The sequence below is a fragment of the Halichoeres trimaculatus genome, unplaced genomic scaffold (assembly GCF_033239565.1).
Source record: "Halichoeres trimaculatus isolate MK-OKI-2021-1 unplaced genomic scaffold, fHalTri1.1 fHalTri1_scaffold_14, whole genome shotgun sequence".
Classification (NCBI taxonomy): domain Eukaryota; kingdom Metazoa; phylum Chordata; class Actinopteri; order Labriformes; family Labridae; genus Halichoeres; species Halichoeres trimaculatus.
This window is the reverse complement of record NW_027437192.1, coordinates 16,557,358-16,576,655: the sequence shown is the minus strand read 5'-3', so window position 1 is coordinate 16,576,655 and position 19,298 is coordinate 16,557,358. Positions and strand designations below refer to the sequence as shown.

General features: G+C 40.3%; 1 protein-coding gene across 1 annotated transcript; it reads left to right on the top strand.

Moving 5' to 3' along the window:
* The first annotated feature begins 15,010 nt into the window (after nt 1–15,010).
* sp8a (sp8 transcription factor a) lies at nt 15,011–17,105 on the top strand. The gene is made up of 2 exons (XM_074687202.1): nt 15,011–15,089; nt 15,698–17,105. Exons 1-2 carry the CDS (start codon nt 15,069–15,071, stop codon nt 16,919–16,921), a joined length of 1,245 nt encoding a protein of 414 aa, XP_074543303.1. The 5' UTR covers nt 15,011–15,068; the 3' UTR covers nt 16,922–17,105.
* Nucleotides 17,106–19,298: the final 2,193 nt, after the last annotated feature.

Sequence of the window (19,298 nt, the reverse complement as noted above, 5' to 3'; positions counted from 1 at the left end):
CATAAAGCATCAGTTAAAATACGTCTGGAGGAAAAACATGAAAGCTCATGAACATGAAAATGAGCTGGTATGTTTTTTTTCATGTTCTGCACTTCAGGCATAAAGATTTATCAAACCAGAGTTTTTCATGTATATGTTTTATTCAATTCACTTGTCAGGCCAAATCACTGGGAGATGAGTTTAGATGTATGGTTCTGACTTAAATATTTACATCACACATCACGCTGACTGTATTGTCCACCTCACTGTTAGTGTGCTCCTAGGCATGTTGTTCAGTGTGAGTCATGTAAAGTATCCCTGAATTCTCCGATTTTCTGCTCTCACATAAACACATATGCGTAGGTGTGCATTTGTCACATGCTGCCCTGGCGTCAGGATGTCTCAGTCTCCTAAAGGTTAGGCTGTAAAGACAGAGAGATTTATGACTGCTACCATGAGTTAATGTTTTGGCAGAGGCCTTTGTCGTTCATACCATCTGTGCGTCTGTGTGCATGTGTGTGTCTGTGTGCGTCTGTGCGTGCGTGTGTGCGTGCGTGTGTGTGTGTGTGTGCGCACAGACCTGGGGGAACTTGTTGACAAGTGATTACAGACACATCCCTCATAACTTTCCTGTAACCAGCTACAAGCTGTGATTAGAGGCAGGTAGATGCAGTATAGAGTCATCCTGTGCTCACGCTTTAGGGCCACTAACCATGAATGAGACTGATGATGTCACTGTTTTACTATGACTAATCATCATAGCTTCCTACAGCCATTACAAACACACAAAAATTGTATGAATGGTAAACTTTTGCATTGACAGTGACATGATCTGACCATGTTTCATGAACTGTAGAGCAAACATCAAACCTGGTTACTCCTGCTCTAGTTTCCTGAAACATGGCTGGAGTCTCTTACATCAGACCAGAGACGCAGTTAGCTCTGTGAAAGTTGGCAGCATCTCTCTCTAATGATAGATTGATGCTTCCTGGTGTCTGGATTAAATGGAAAAAGACGGTGTGTTTTAGTAGGCATGGTGCCAGGTCAGAATGTAGACCAAGGGTGCGTCTAACCCACAATGAGAAACATCTTTTGTTAGGTATCTCTCTGAATGTTTGTAGAGTTTTTGTTATTGTTCTGTTTTTGTTTTGACATGTCATCTGAAGAGCTACAGTTCGATCAGATTTGTTTTGTATGTACATAGGTAGTTTAATCAGAGAAATCTCATCCTGCTTTATTTCATCTCACATATTTGCCATATAAAATGGAAACAATGATGGCTGGCCCATGGTTTGAACAGTACAAACAACAGTATAGGAGAAGTCCTTTCTTTAGATGGTCTCATTTGCTTTTGTAAGTTCTGAAGATTCATCTGCTATAGTTTCAGTCAGTTTTTACAGGCAGCTCAGCTCATCACAGCAATGACCTTTAGGAGCATCCTGTTGAACGCAGCAAAAAGTACTCAAAACTTATAATGAGTTTAAGTTTATTTCCTTTTTATAGCACCTTGAACGCAAAACAAGTTCTCCACCAAGGTCCCTCACAAGAACAGACAACAGTTTTACGCAGATCAGCATAAAGAGGTCATATACAGTGCATAGAACTAATTTAAGACTAAAAGAGGAACATATTCAAACAGGTTAAGCTCAGTTTAAAGCAAAAATTTTTTTTTAAAAAGTAGGTTTTGAGGCACATCTTATGAGCTCCAACAGGCTGTTTTCAGAGGTGAGGAGCTGCTAAAGAGGAAGCCCTGTCCCCAGCCTCTTTCTTCATCCAACAGGTGACAGAAGAAAGTAGACTGGGAATTTTAAACAATCAAGAGAACTTTAAAATAAACTCTAACATAGATGAGTAACTAGTGTAAGGAAGCAAGGGTGGGGGTGGTATGGTGTTTCGTTGACCATGTCATCGTCAAGTTTATTAATAAATGAAACTTAATCTATACCAGAGCCTAAAGCCATATCAGTTGTCCAAAAAGCTTCTTCTTTAAATGACTAACAGGGGTAACAGTGCAACGATTCATTCATTTCTTTCTTTGAGTAACAACCAACAAAATGAGAGGCATACCATGGGCAATACAAACTCAAAAACACATTCAAAGGAACAATAAACAACAACACCAAAAAAATAAATAAACAAATGAATGAATAAATAAATTAGAACAAAAACAAATTAATGAAAATTAAAAAAAAAAACACTAACAACAAAAACAAATTAAAAAGGTGAAAATACTGCTCCAACTGCAAGTATGCTGCAAATACAATAAAACAGTCTATGATTGTTGTTTACCTCTATAGTTTCAAAAAGTGATATCAAACCTCATTTACAGTCTGTTGTTTGCTTTGCTGTGCAGGCGAAATTCACTCAAGCAGGCAAATCTTACCATCACCTTTAAGTAACAAACCCAAAGAATAAAAAAGTAATTTCATTCAGCTCAGACATGAAGGTGAAGTAATTCACTGTCCTCCTGACAACCTCTTTTTGTGAAATAACAGACTGCTTGTCTGAGCTGGAAGTGTGACAAGACTCAGTCACGAGGCTTACAGCAGCTGTGTGCTTGTTAAAGTAAACACTGATACTTTCAGTGAGCTGGTCAGTGTGTGTGCACGCATGTGTGTGTGTGTGTGTGTGTGTGTGTGTGTGTGTGTGTGTGTGTGTGTGTGTGTGTGTGTGTGTGTGTGTGTGTGTGTGTGTGTGTGTGTGTGTGCGCGCGCATCTGTATTTGTAAGAGTGTGTCAGCTAGATACAAATTTGATAGATACTATCAGTACCAAATTTGTATCCTGCTGACACACTCTTTTATATTTGTCAAATAAGATCTAAAAAATGGAAATCTAACTCTTGATATGAAATAATATGTAACCCAAGAGAAGACTCATTGTGATCTTGTTGTTCAACAGTTTCAATGATTCTTGTTTAATTCAAGCTCTCTCCAGATCCTGTTCAGCGGATTATATCATTGCAGTGTCCCTCTGACAAATACCAAGATCCATCTGATACTGTGTGAGCTTTCAGTCTGTCTTTGTGAGCTGTGTGAAGTGTAACTTGTATTCAGATTATATTTCCTTCTGTGAAATATATAATGAGTGAATCAGGCCTCTCTGCAGGGGGCAGCGGTTTTAATTAGAAAAGAGGATTTTTTTCATATGGTGTCTTTTTAACTAAATTTAACTTGTAATAAAGGACTTTTATGAGTGAGTTATAAAAAAAAGGCTTGAGTAATATCAACCACTACAGAGTCTTGGTTGGTGTTGGTTAGTGCAGGGTCCATGTGGAGAAAAAACATTGGCTCTAACAATGCCATGTTAGCCCGAAGTAGTCACATCATAGATTTCACTCAGAATGAATCTACCACCTAAACTTTGCTTGTTTGAAAAATATTCCTCAAAAACAGCTTCATCTCTCTGGATTAGATTGCCGGACAATTCTCTGTGTATCATTGACAGACACTGTCTATTGTCACTTTCTAATGTTTCTTTCAGTGATGCAAACATAGAGCCCATTGGGTAGCATGGGTAGTGACCATATTGCTTATTTCCGAACCCCCTCAGTGAATTTATTTTAGTGCTTTGTTATCTTCCAGAGTTGTTCCTTGGTGGACAGCTATCTGCTGTGTTAGATACTTATGAAGGACTGTGAAATGCTGACTCCCTGCATGGTAAAGCCTCTTGTCTGTACTTTTATCTTGTCCACATGCAAACACCCCTCAGACGACACCAACTACTAACAAACTGTTTGCTGCTCTGTTTGCCTCACTTTGTTCCAGCAGCATAATTACAAGACGTGTGTCTCTCAGAAGGTGCCTTCAAAGCCCCGAGTCTGAATGGCCAGAATGTGCAGAATGCACACACTGGCGACAACTGCAGGTATTTATTGTGTGCATTCATGTTTGCCGCTGTGCGCGCACTATACATCTTACTGATCTGTATTTTCTTACAGCAGGTGAGGTATTTGCTGCTTCTTCTCCTCACCATGACACATTCACATGCTCAGGTGACATGTCAGACAAAACACATGCACCAAGAGAGGGGAGAAGTCAACCTGCGGTCAGCTTCCATGAGGTCACAGGTCAGCACAAAGAGCTCCTGAGGACAGGAGATGAGATGCTTTAAAGATGTGGCATCATTAGAGGACAGATTGAAGCAAAACCTTGAACTAAGACTGAACTCTGGGTTGACCCATGACCTCATTAATCAGGCATTTTTAGATTGAGTCAAAACATGAATAATGATTGGTTCTGCTGTAAACAAGCGACACAGAAAATTATTGGTTACACTTTTTAATTATCAAGCTGGAAGTTGCAACACAAATTCCACCAGTTAGAGTAATTGCATGACTAATCAGATTTTCTTCATTGTGTATGACTTTTAAAGCTTCCTGCTTTGTTTACGAGGTTGGGGTGTGCACACAGGTGATTGAGAGATGCACTGAGAAGGAAATGTGCTACCCATTATCTCAGTTGTTTCACCGTTAAAATTTCGCCTGCTAAATGCAGCTCAAAGATGCAGAATTAAGCCGAATGAAGAGACTATTCAAGAGGACAGGACCCCATGCTGTGCTTTCAGACAGTGAGCAAGCGTGCGTTTTAACAGTCTCTTTGAAGCTAAATGTGAAATGATTAAGTCTGCTCAGAAGTCTGTGTGACTCTCCTGTGTGTGTGTGTGTATCTCTTTGAAGATGCTCCTCTTGTACAAGCTCAGGAAGACCTTTACAGCAGAGCTAAGTGGAGGGTGCAGCACACCATAAAGATCCCAGATAAGTGTGTTAATGTGTGTGTAGTTCAGAGCAGGACCTGACTTGACTTGTGGGCCCGGTGGAGCTGACGCCAACCACTTGTTTCTGGCTGTCTGTCTATGTTCTGAATGACAGCCCAGAGGCAAGTGTGTGTGTGTGTTTGTGTGTGTGTGTGTGGTTAGGTTGGGAAAAAGACGCGTTTCATGTTTGACGGGAACCATCAATAAAACAGCAACCATGAAATCACCTCAAAACCACCTGAACCTGGTGCAAGAAAGTGTGTAAGAATGTGTGTGAGAAAGTGTGTGACTGGAGGAGACTGGAGGATGTGTATTGAGCTGCTGCATTTTCTCTAATTTGTTCCTGGTCTCCACTTACCCTGCATGGTTTGAGGACCATGTCAAGCAGGACTCAAATGTGTCTGACTGCTTGTAATGCTAAGGGTATGAACATGCGAAAGTCACACTCACAGATAACCAAGTTAGATTCAAAGCGGTCTTTAAAGTCTGCACACTTCAGTTGAATCTGGGGATATTTTGCCTCTCTTTGTGGAATAAATTAACAATTTGTTGCACGGCAATTAGCATGAAAAAGCGAGCAGCTTTTTTCCAGTCAATTTAACATCAAGCCATCTCTCAATGCTTTTCTTAAACCTCCCCCTTCCTCCTCTTCTCTCTCTGTCCCCCGATTTTATGGCAGCCATTGTGGCGAGGTGAAGCGCAATGAGTGGGAGGAGCACTAGTTAACTAGTAGCATAGCATGAATGGTGTGAGTCTGTCTAAAAGTGTGGTTATAGGGATCACTCAGCATTAATACATGTGAGCAATAGTGACTGTTACTGAAAGAATTTGTTCAGTTAAGTAGTTTAGTCCACGTATTTTCAGTCATAGCTCTGTGCATAGCTCAGTAGACATTTCTGTGGTTTCTGAAGAATTTTTGTGGACTTCAAAAATGTTAATACCTTAGAGATCAAGATTCTTCCAAAAATTTAGAAGACCAAATCTTCATACTTGAAATTGTTCTGATATAACCATTCAACACAACATGATTTGATTTGATGTGATGCGATACGGCAGGGGTGGCCAACTGGTGGCTTGCGAGCCACAAGTGGCTCTTTGCCTTTCGATGCGCGATTCTTCAATCCACTCATAAGAATATGTTTATATATATTTATAAGTAGTGGTGTGACAATCAATCTAATATATATATATATATATATATATATATATATATATATATATATATATATATATATATATATATATATATATATATATATATATATATATATATATATATATATATATAAATAAAGGTGCCAACATTGGGATCAGTATTGATCAATACCATAGACTGTATAAAACATGGACGTAGCCTCAGTGACGTGAAATGACGCCAATCCGTGGATGCAGCCACATTTGCTATGACGCTGGCGGTGAGTTTTTCTTCAAGCAGCTACAGGACGCCCAGCGGACATGTGACTTGAGCAGTGCCTCTGATTGGAAAATCAAACAATCCTAATAACTTCTAAACCGCAGACATAGAAAAATATTCACTCACTGTACAGTGTGTGCTGATATTGAAATCAGGGTTTTAGACCCAAGTCAGTTTTTTGATCCAGGCTGTAAATACACTTTTTAATGCTGAAAAACTCTGTTTTTATGGCTGGGTGTGTGTGTGTGACTTCCGGTCTTTCTGCAGCCAGCCTCTCGACGAACAGCAACTTTTAGCACTTTCGCATAAGCTTCATTTTTACTTACCGGATGTTGCCCCTTAATCAATACTTGGGTGATGAGATTGATGCTTAAGTTTCATTTTCTCTTCTCTGCATGTGCTACTCTCAATCACTCGTGTGCTCATAGATAGATAGATAGATAGATAGATAGATAGATAGATAGATAGATAGATAGATAGATAGATAGATAGATAGATAGATAGATAGTAACGTTCGTTACTTGTAGTTATATTCCCAACCCTGGCTATTATCTATAGTATACCACATAAAAGATACAATGTGATACGATATGGTATAGTATGGTACAGCTTGGCAAAGTATGAAAAACAGTTTTCGTTAAAAGGTTTTAAGTATTGCAGGAAATGTCAGTTGAAATTTCAGTTAACGATTCATTTTAGCAGAAACGGAGGTAAAAGTGATTGTGAATGGATTAGGCTTTTGTGTGAGCATTTTTAGTGGTTAAATTTTGATATAACTGTAAACACCGAAGTAATACAGACTATGTTGAGCACCATGGCTAGCAAATAAGGAAGAGGAAACCCCATCAACAGGCCCTCTGATGAGGAAGAGAGAGTCCACTCAATCACTGCTTCCCTCAGACGGACTGATAGACTGCTTGCCAATGAGAGACACACAAAAACAGACACACACACCTCAAAGATGACCTAGACCTCCCACACTGAGGTAGCAGTGATCAGATGCATGGAGTCCATCCATCAGGGTTGAAAGTGAAAAATGACACCTGGAAGTGTATGATTATGCTCCTGGGCTTCCATACATCAATCAGCTGACAAACACACATTCAAGCACACATTAAACACGGAGAGGACAACGAGGTTGAAAAATGAACACGGCTGAATTAATCTCCTTGTCTGAAAAGTGTGTGTCTGCGTGCTATGTGCGCATGTATGTGTGTTGGGGTAGGAGCAGAAAGAGGGATGAGTAGTGTTATTGGTGGAGAAGAGAACAGAGATCACGGTCAGAGCAGGATTTAATCAAGGAAAGAGTGAGAAAAGTTTCTGTGGGTGTAGTTTGGTGCATCTGACTGCTGTCCTGTGGATGATGCTGAAGAACATCTTCAGCTTCAGTTGAGTAAAAAAAAAATCCCTCTGTGGATTTAAAAAAGATTATAAAAATGAAAACATGTCTGACGTATGGATTCACGACCCTTCCTCTCTCCGTATCTTCATCCCCCTCTCCAAGTCTTCATCTTCTTCCCTCATCACCCGTCCTCCCTGGAGTGCGAAACATGGTGCTATTGGAGCATGTGTAATCGGAAATGGGGATGTGTGTGCTGATCTGATGTGTCTGAATTAGTGTGTCAGAGCCAGCTGTGACAAACACCATAATAACAGACTTTTACTGCCACATCCGCTCCCATTTATCATGTGAACTCCTACAATTGCTGCCATCCACTGCAAAAAAGTGATACTCCTTTCTCTGCTCTGTAGTACAAGGGGCCTCGTGTATCACAAAGAGAAATATCATCAGTAACGGTATAATTCAGTTTATATAATTGTCCCTTTTCTCACCATAACCTCAGATAGCAAACTAATAAGACTTTAATACAAAGTTAAACAAAGTCAGTATCTCATATGTGGAGCCTGCAGTCATTAGTCTTTCAAAAACCAATAGGTTATTGGTCATGTGACACTGATTTCCCTTCTTTTTTAAGGAGAAACTGGGATTAGGTTTTCAATTTTTATTTCATGTCAATGTTTCTGAATTAAAATATAGACACTGTATGTTCAAAACTTGGGTGGAAAAAAAATCATTGTGCTATGACTTGGTATTAAAGTCATAGCACCAAGCGGTTCAGTTCGGTGTGTCTTGGTACCACACACATTTTGTGGCATTTCCTTCGACTTAAACCGGGTCTTAATTGGTCGAAAAGATCGTCACTTACAGTGCAACAGCAGCTCGCTTGATTGAGATCCACATGCCAATCACAAAGAAGGTGAATTGCTGGAAGTTTTCCATCTTGATCTTTGTTTGGTGTGTTACAATTTTTTTCTTTATTGGTCTTATTGGCAGGGTACACTGTGCCATGCTGCAATGGCGTAGCTTGGTGGAAACAAGGCTTCAATGTCCGCTCAGGTATCTGACTGTGACATGTGTTTATGTTTCAGAGCAGATGTAAAGCCATGAGAGTGATGATGGTGTCACACATAGCGGGTGTTAAAGAAGGCCAACTTACGGTGATACAAGGAGGAAAAAGGGGTGAACGTGTCACTGAGGGGATATTGACTGGTGTGTCATAGAGATCCATGCTATCCATGTGTAAATGTGTGCCAGTATGACAATAAACCTTCTTCAGTTTTGAATAAAGGACCAAACAGTGACAGGAGTTAAAAAAAGCACACTATAAGAGATCCATGATGAAAGACAAAAGTCAAAGTTGGTGTCGTTATACCCACCACAAATAGTTGTGCTATCTAATCAAATACACAACCTAACCCCAAACTTTTCATTCATCCTCGTAGTGTAAACAATTACTGCTTCAAAGGGTATATAATAGGAGGTACCGCTCCAGCTTAGAGGCAGCCATGGTAAGTCAACAGGGCGCAGTTTGAGTGGATAAAAGCTATCGATCTGCAATCAGCACACACACATCTGAGATAAAGCCAACTCACAAACGTCAACAATATTGAAAGAAATCAATGAGGACTCCTCTCCTGGATGCATCTCATTAATATGATGGCGTGCTGAAAGGCTGCTTGGCATAAATCTACCACTTTATTGTGAGGAGTTAACAGATAGGATGAAAGTTAGTGGAAGAGCAGAGAAACTCATAACGCAAGCATCTTCAGCTTGTTAAAAAAAAAAAACACTCTGCAGCACAGGCTTGTGTGTGTGTGTGTGTGTGTGTGTGTGTGTGTGTGTGTGTGTGTGTGTGTGTGTGTGTGTGTGTGTGTGTGTGCGTGCGTGCGTGCGTGCGTGCGTGCTTACTTGCGTGCGTGCGTGCGTGCGTGCGTGCGTGCGTGTGTGTGTGTGTGTGTGTGTGTGTGTGTGTGTGAGGGAGAGGCAGAATTAGAGCCTTTCATCCACTCCAGTTACTAATCACAGTCTCATTCTTTTTCCCCCTGCATAATTCTCCCCCTCGCCTTTATAAATCTGTCTTCTCTTCCCTCCTCTTCCTCTCTTTCTGAGGGCAGAGACAGCAGATGTGTTGGCAGGTTAAATGACCTCTGTGATGTATGACTTAAGAAAACCCAGGCATCCATCAACCCTATCCTAACTGTGTGTGTGTGTGTGTGTGTGTGTGTGTGTGTGTGTGTGTGTGTGTGTGTGTGTGTGTGTGTGTGTGTGTGTGTGTGTGTGTGTGTGTGTGTGTGGAACAAAGAGAGATGCTGCTCTAGAACTGCAATTTTAATTCACCTTCAGCCCAAACTTGTGCCTCAAAAAACACCAGGCAGAGCCCCTCCCCCCTCCTCCAAACATCTCTGTCTCTCACCCATGAATCCATGCACTCATTTCATGAATGAGTATGTATGCTGCTATATGCAGATGGGAAGTATACATGAATGTGAATGAAGAGCTTCAGCAGCCTGATTACTTTAGCCAGGATTCCCTCAGTCTGGAGCATATCTAGAGTGATGAGAGGTGACCCCTTGCTTGTGTGTGTTTGCGTGTGTGTTAGTGTAAGAACAACAGAGATACACACACAGTTAATTCCTGAAGGATTTGAGAGATGTAGGTTAAAGCATCTTGTAAAGCTGAATAATATTTTTTTCCATTCCAAAACTGCATTTATCCTCAAAGCTGTTATACTTGTTTTCACCCTCTGTTAGATCTTAGTTTTCATAGTGACAAGCTTTTCATGCCTGAACTCAGGAAGACGGGATTGAGGAAATAGCAGGAGACTAGGGGAATGAGGAATAGAATATATTTCTACTCCACAACAGAAGGGTTTGATTCCATACTGAAAAAATCCTCAACTGAACTGAAACCAGGGTTGTTATATTTTGTTGTGTAACAAAGCTAAGTACTAATACTGAAATGAATACTCTGTAAGGTCTTTCCCATTACATTCACTATATACTTCTTTATTTTATTATTATTATTATTATTATTATTATTATTATTATTATTATTATTATTATTATTATTATTATTATTATTATTATTATGCCATAGAGGATATAACTGTAAAACCATTGACATAAAACATGTAATTGAATATCTATAACTTCAGTACCAAAATAAATCAAATGCACTTAGCGCTTGAACTGTAACTCACATAATATCTTCAACAGAAGTCAAGATCATAAAATGAAAGAGTTAATTTAAGCTAGCTCAGTTTTTTCTTTGTATTCATGTTAACCTGCCAATACATTATATTTTGATAGAGCTTTGATGACTTTAAATTAATGTAGATAACTGTAGATAGTTCTCATATTGTCTTGCAGAGCACTAAATGACAGATATGATTCCCGCTTACCGTACTAAAGGCTTACAACTCAGTTTTTTTTTAAATGCACTAAAATTATTTTTAATCTATGGTAAATTCACAGCATATTGTTGATAAAGACATTATAGCTGCAGTCTTTTCAATGGCATGCAGCGTAGTCTTTTTTTTTTTTTTTTTTTTTTTACTTCTACTTACAACCTTGACCGGCTGTAACAGTAACATCATTGTTTTATGTGAATTAAAAGTATTAATTGATTGATATAAAACAAAAATCAGCTGTTAAATGTTTATGGTCTGAATTTTTGTTTGTACTTCAGTAACATTCCAGTGTGAGGATTTCACCCTGACAAAGATATGTTCCAGTTTGGTTTTTCTGTGGAAAGGATCTGATAACTTTTATTATCCATGCGTTTAAGATGTTTGTCTTTGAGGCAAAAATACTTGTTGATTTATTCAACTATTGTGGTTTCATGTGTGCACAAAAAAAACTTTCCTGCAGGGATGCATCAAGGAGTTTATGTGTGTTGGCACAGAAATAAAATGTGTAGACTAGAGCATATTGATCTTAAGTATGTGGTGGTGAGGGGCGAACCTCAAGAAATCACTTGCGGTAAACTTTTCATGGCGGTGATGAGAGCACGTCTTCCTGCTCACCTGCCACAGTCGTCCATCAGCTGTGTGCTGACAGACTGCGGACGTGCCCTCTCCTGGCTGTAATTACAGGAAGCCGAGGAGGAGCTGCTCCAGGCACATCCTGGCACACAGCTCACCTGGATGACTTTTTCCTCTCTCAATTTGTTTAAAGGGCTGAGCTTAAAGGGCATTAATAAAAAATAATTCAGGTTAGTCAATCAGAGATACATCTCTGTGATAATGTAGTTTTACTGAGATTAATACATGTGGTTTGCTATCTATCTTGTCATACTCAAGATATCCCTTGAAAAGTAGACTTGTGCTGCATTTACACAAGAATAAACATGTGACTTCAGATGATCATTTCCAAACCCAACTTTTTTTTCTTTTTCTTTTTTTTAATATAGTATGCAGGAACTTCATGCAGATTTTATAAACAAACACAGAACATGCCTAAAGTGGATTATAAACTCAAATCCATCCACTCAATACATACACAGAGTCCCTTTGAGTTTTTATTTCAGCAAATTTTTAAGCAACAACAAAAAAAATCCCAAAACAACTTATACAAATGGACCTCATGACTTTGTATATCCTGCAACCAATGGCTTCATTTTCTTCTTTACACAACTTGACTCTTACCCCCTGCTTGTGATGAATATTTTTGTGTCATGTTTAGCAGCTTGCCTTTTGACTCCCTGATTCTCTGGCTAATTGTCTCAGCAGGGCAGCTGACCAAGATGGCCGCCCTGCCCTCTGGATCACTCTGACTATTACTCTAGTGACAAAAGAGGAGTTGAGGAAAACACCAAGGAGAAATAAAATACCTCGCCCATTACTCTCCCAGAGGAGTGCCAGATCTTTATTTCACTCTTTTCTCTCTGCTTTTTCTGACTCAGTGCGCACAAAGTGAGGGGAAAGCACACGACAATCTTGTTTTGTTGACGTCCGATGGCGCGTGATAATTTGGTCATTATCATCGCTAAAGGAACAGGTTGGGGCTCAGACAGGGTTTCACTGGAGGCTTTTAAAGTACACACTCACAAACACACACACACATATACACACACTCACAACACACACTTTCAGTGTGGGAAAAGAATGCTTCTAAAAGAGGGACAGCTGTTTGGGTGGTTCGTAAGGATAGCAAGATGGCCTACTGTAAACTCCACCTGTGCACACGGCCAGGCCTTAGGCTGTGTGAGGGTGTGTGTGTGTGTGTGTGTGTGTTGACAGGGGCAGTGTGTATTTGGTTGGTCTTCTAGATTAAAACAGTCTTGGTATCAGAAATTTCCAAAACTGACTTTAAAATGTGCTTTTTAAACTTAGACTGACGGCTAGAATAGGAGGTGCAGACAGATTTGTCCTGCAACCACTAAGGGCATCAAAATGAACTGTCCCTGAAAGGATTTTAGGGTTTTCAGCTGGTTTTTTTTGCTATCTCTCTGACTGATACAAACAACATTGATTTCAATAAGCCACTCTGTTTTTGGACAATACAGAAAAATTTGCAGTAATGATTGAATTGAAAAACAAACAAACAAACAAAACCCCTAAGCAAAAGCAGTGATTTAAAAGTTAAAAGCAAGTTATAGCTAATTATGACAATGCATGTATTTTTTCCAAAGAGATCAAAAATGTTCTTCTTTGAGCTTTTTTTATTTATTTATTTTTTTAGCTTTAGCAAGAGTAGTGCAAGTTCATGACTTTATCAAACCTCTGCTTCATTTGTATGGCTCCAATATATAGGCAAGATGTGACTGTATAGAAATGTATAGGTCAATTCATTTTCTTTTGCTCTTATCTTTAGCAGACTAGGCTCAAATACAACTCTTAAACTCTCTAAAGGTGTAGCTGTCTAGTAGTTGCAGCTTGTGTGGAGCCCTGTAGCTTATCATCACCAAAGATTCATATCCTATTGCTCATCAAATATAATCATATCCCACCTTATTATTGAAATAAAGAGGGGAAGACCAGTCCCCTGGCAATTATAACCCCCCTTCACTCATGCCCTCTTCTTTGGGGATATATATTCTTAAATAAGGAGTCTAAATGTTTGCAGTCAGCTGCTTGTCTTTGCATTGCATCACCAAAATTCATCCTATAATCAGGGTTATAGATGGTGGGTGGGTGAGGTAAGCTGTGTTGAGTGGATGATGAATTTTATTAACTTTCTCAGGTCTGTGTGTGTCCAGCTGACTTCATTCAGGCAGCCTGAGTGATTCAGAGGGCAGGGATGCAGTTAATACCGAGCAAATAAGAAAATGGATTAAATCCTGCTGTTTTATTAAATTTAAAATTCAAATGAAATGCTCCCATTTTGGCTTGTTGATATATTAAGATTACTCTCCTTTAGCACCAACACATGGTGACCCATCAGTGATATAGGATAAACTATTTATCTGTTTTTCTTCAAATGATAAAGTTTACTTCAGTTTTAGTCTGAGCTTTAAATGTCTGTTTCAATGATCTATAAAACTTAGATAAACACAGGAAGAGGTTTTTTTTTTGAAAGCCAACATTTGTTTAGTGTTGAAAGAGATGAAATTGTGGGGGCAGTGGTGTCCTCCCCTCCCTCCCCCAGGGCTGGCTGGAAACGCCCCAGGGAAAGGATGGGAGGGACGGGGCAGCCTCTCATTCACTGGCCTCTCTCCTTTTTTCACAGCTTCATAACATTAGTACTGCTGAAACAAACATTTCTGTTTGATGCATCAGGACCAGGAAATAAAAACTTTCAGGACAGGTCTAGGTTTCTGTAACATCTAGGTTTTATAGACCCCTGATGTTTAAAAAAAAAAAAAACACCCACACACACACACACACACACACACACACACACACACACACACACACACACACACACACACACACACAAAGTATTAACATATCCAAATCCCAGTGCCCTACAGTGTTATCCTTTGCTTTGTCCATTATCTTTTCTGTACAATTAACCTATACAGTTACTTTATGTACTGAATACATCATAGATCTGAGTTTTGGGCAAGGTTGGTGTTAACAGTTTTTAAATAAGGCCTTAAAACCACCTTTCTGAACACTCAAGGTCACTCTATAGTTGAATGAAAAAATATCCAGCTTGCATTTATTAATAGAGAAAACTCAGCTAATTAGCCTGCTACTAGCCAAAACCACAGCATGCACGTGCCCGTTGTCACAGAGGAAGGAAAAGCAATTTGCTAATGTTTTGAGTTGATTGAGATTAGGCCTGGTAGGACTTGTATGACCAGTTAATCGACAGCTCTGTTTAACCTCCACCTGCTCCGTCCAAGACAAACTCAAATTTCGATATTTTTCAGTTATTTTTTTTCTTTCTATGTCTCCCACTTGTTGCATTTCAAAGCGCCCCACACTCGCGAGAGCTTCACTTTTAAAATTTACAACGACCTCGAGCCAAAATGTTTTGAAGCATGCCGAGCTGGTCTGTGATTGGTCCACTGGCTCTGAGCGGCACCTCAAAGCTATGGAGCAGATACAACTCCTACGGCAGTTCCGAGGAGAAACACAGACGCAACACATCCTCACAGCGTGACACACTCTCAGGAGAGCACTGCTCGGACAATGGCCGCGACACTGCTCGGGGTAAGAATATTTATCTACTTCTTCTCATAACAAGATGCTAAAATCCAGTGAAAATGACTTTTTTTTTTTTTTTTTTTTTAATAATTCTTAAAGTGAAGTGTGCCTGTTGCATCCATTGAACAGTGTACTTTGAAGTATTCAGTTTCCTGTAGTGTCGTTGTTCTGCTCATGTTACACGATAAACCTCATGTTAAAATAAAATACTTGTGACCACAGACAGGTTTTCTCAGGTTATGATTTTATTTACAGAGTAATAAGACAGTAGCCTTAAGGTGATAAGTCACTTCTGAGTGCGCAATTGATTTTTCAAATTTGAACCCAACATCAAAACATTATGTTTCATCCAGACATTAGTTTACCCGCAATTTAAAAATCAAAACACAAATGGGGTCGGTGCCTTTGAAACACCCGGGTAAGGAGCTTGGCAGAGCAGAAACCTCATGTGGTTTTCTCGGTGCGTAGCATTCAACTTACCGAAGAAAAAGAAATGCCTTGAATCCAGTTAACATCGTCGCTTACATGCCAATACTTTGCGCGTCGTTACGCACACCATGTTAAGCCTCTGCTTGAGAGTGACAGCCTAAAATGTTCACTTGTGTTCCCCACAGGAGGAGCCTCGGTTGGGCAGCACTCCTCTCGCCATGCTTGCAGCCACCTGCAGCAGAATCGGTGACCCCAGTCCCTCGTGCTCCCCTGCCCTCTCCGATGGAGCTCCGGGACTCGTAAAGGGATTTCACCCGTGGAAAAGGAGCGCACCGGGCACCAGCAATCTAGGAGCCTGCCTCAGCACACTCGGAGTTTCTGCTGGAGCCTCCAGGAGTAACGGGACCGGACTGCCGGAGACCTCCAGCGCTTTCTCGATGACCGCTGCTAACTCCCCTTTTGGTAATGATTATTCGATGTACCAAAGTGCAGACAGCAACGGTATACATGATCCCATGCACGCGCAGCGGTCTATGTTTCTGAGCAAGTTTCCCTCCACAGTGGAAGGCATAGCTGGGATATACCCGAGGATGCACGCGCACCCTTATGAGTCCTGGTTCAAGCCTGTGGGGGATATCAGTAATGGGACCTCTGCGTGGTGGGACATGGGGACCGGTTGGGTGGACTCTCAGAGCTCAGCCGGTATACCCTCTCCATTGAGCGGCTACAGCTCTGACTACAGCTCCGCCTTCAGCCCGGGAGCCCCCCAGCACCTGCTCCCTGCCACACAGCATCTGTTTGACGGCTTTAGACCACCTGCCCCAGCATACACAGAGTCCACGACGACAGGGGCACCTGCACTGTCGGGAAACTCTGCCGTTTCACTCCCCGCATCTTCGCGCTCCTCATCACGCCGGTACTCCGGCAGAGCCACGTGTGACTGTCCAAACTGTCAGGAAGCAGAGAGCCTCGGACAGGGCGGCACGAGCCCACGGCGAAGAGGCTTACACAGCTGCCATATCCCCGGTTGCGGTAAAGTTTATGGCAAGACATCCCACCTGAAGGCTCACCTGCGCTGGCACACCGGGGAGAGGCCGTTTGTCTGTAACTGGCTCTTCTGCGGTAAGCGCTTCACGCGCTCTGATGAGCTCCAGCGGCATCTGCGCACGCACACCGGGGAGAAGCGGTTCGAGTGCTCCGTGTGCCACAAACGCTTCATGCGCTCAGATCACCTCAGCAAGCATGCGAGGACGCACAACGCGGACGGTTCGGAGGAGGGCGGGGAACCGGGGCTCGGTAAAGGTAGCAGCGACACTGACAATAGCCTCTCCGGAAGCCCGAGCGGCTCTCCTGAACTACATGGGCGCGAAGCTGTACCACACACAGAGGGTCAGAGCGCAGTGGAATAATTTCCACAAATTTACATGTGGGCATTCGTGTCATCTTGGACTTCAAAAAAATGATATGGCACTTTACAACGAACTCAGCTGTGGATGAACATGTGTCCTTACCTCATTAATTTTTTTCTGTATTCTAAAGTTCACTGTAACTCTTGAGAATTTATCAGATTTATGTTATTTGGAGACCACGTTAGGAGCCTTAATTTATTCTCCAGACTTTTATTTTAAAGTTAAATGAGTTGGTGAACTGGTGAGTTAAACCAGGTTTGGGTTACTGCTCTGCATTATCTTGAAAATCTTAATTCGAATTTATACCATGTCATTTTCTGAAATGTAGCCTATTTGTCTGAAGAAATGCGTTTTGTTTAACTTTTTATACATGTTTGTAAGTCTTTTGGTATCAATTAAACAGGACAATTTTGGACACATTTCTTTTGTCATCAGTACTGTTAAAGATGGTATGGTTTATTTCATATAAGGAACAGTGCATCACATATCTACATCTGTCTTGCTTTGCTACACTGGTAAGACAGTTTTTGATCTAAAATGAACTTTTATCATTTTCAACGTTAAAATTTTAGTGTAAGCTGAGACAATTGCAAACAGTAAATCAGGTAAATCTCAGCTTTGGTGGCCCAGGATTTTATTTGGGTTGTTGTGTACCTGAGGTTTACAACAGGCAAAAGGAGATATATTTAGTTTGAACATGGAAAAAGCAGGTGACATTATTTTATATGCTTATTTATCTCTAATCATTTTCTATATTATTTTACGTAAAAATCATTTTTTGGCAAATTGTTTGTGCCTGCCTGTTTAACTGATCCCGTCTATTATACAGGGGTGTGCATCGCCCCCTAGTGTTAAACTTTTGCAGCTATTCATATTTGTTTCACAGAACACTTTGGTACATTTTGTTGGATTAAAAAATCTTGACATAGGAAATGAAAACTCAACAGGTATGGCCGCAAATTTTGCAAAATTTTGCACTACATCAACCTTTCCCACAAGGACACATTTTGTCATGGCTTAAAACACACACACACACACACACACACACACACACACACACACACACACACACACACACACACACACACACACACACACACACAGCTGTGGAGCTGACATGATTAAGAACGAAAAATCTTGCACATTTTTATTGTGATGAAAAAATACATGCTACACAACAACTCATGTTGATTAAAACCAAAACTACACAGAAAAAAGTGCTTTTATTACTCCAGACCCTGTGTCTGCTGAGATGAGATGATAATTCACTTATTGCTGAATGACTTTCACGGGGTTAGGGATAGAGAGAGCACATTTAGCTCAAACAGTACCAACTAAATGTCACCAAAATATCTATTCCATAAAACAGAACAATTAACATAAATAAACAGAAAAAAATCAAGATAAATAATAATTAGTGTTCCTGACTTGCAGTGAAAGAGAGCAGATATTTCTGTAAACAACATTTTGTTAAATAAAAATCAAATAAGGAACAAGTTTTGGAAAGAAAATATCTCTGAAGATGCCATGAATTAAGCAGTCTGAGTTACAAGAACCTAGTGCACATGGGATAAGATTCAAACCCTTTGATCTGAGTAATTCCAGAGATAATGTACCTTTTTTAGCAGAAATGTTATAAGTCCCCCATAAGAATTACTCTGAAAGATCAGCAGTTGCATGCAGACAATTCTGGTTCAGTTAGAGGCCACATGTACAGTTATTTGTTGATACACTTTCCAGTTTACGGCCCATTGTTATTCCAGTGTTGTGGATTTGTTACATTAGCTTTTAATGCCTCATAATGCCCAACATATAGCAACTATTACACCTACCATAACAGTTCCTCCTGCTCTTATAGACCTCACAGTTTTCAGTAGTATAATGTGAACCAAAAAGTTCGAGTGCAATTCTAGCCAGATTATCAAACTGACAATCATATGAAACTAAATTCAATCTGATCATGACAAACAAAAACATTAAAATAAAACTAACTTGAAATGTAGTTGATCAGAAAAGCAGAAATGCAACATTTAAAAACATAAGACAACAAAGAATCCCACTAGTGGCGACTGACAATCTGATCAGAGTAAAAAATAAAAGTCATACTGAGCCACTGGTGGGCTTCATAGAGTCAGCAAACAAGTTACAGCTGAGGTCAGTGCAGACAGTGTTAACAGAGAAACATGTCGTACCTCACTGTAGCCACAAGAGGGCAGACGCAGACAGGGAGTGGTAACCGCGTGAACCTAGAACATGTAGTGATTTTACTACATATTTATAAATAAAAGACAAAAACAGAAAACACGTGCACTCATTTGCTGCATAGACACACACAAAAAACAAACACTCTCATACACCCATAAATTAGAACAGGAAT

Bases quoted from the DNA above. Each gene is read 5' to 3' on its own strand.
- sp8a (XM_074687202.1), top strand. From the start codon at position 15,069: ATGGCCGCGACACTGCTCGGG. The intron at 15,090-15,697 runs GTAAGAATATTT...TGTTCCCCACAG, and splicing joins TGGCCGCGACACTGCTCGGG to GAGGAGCCTCGGTTGGGCAG.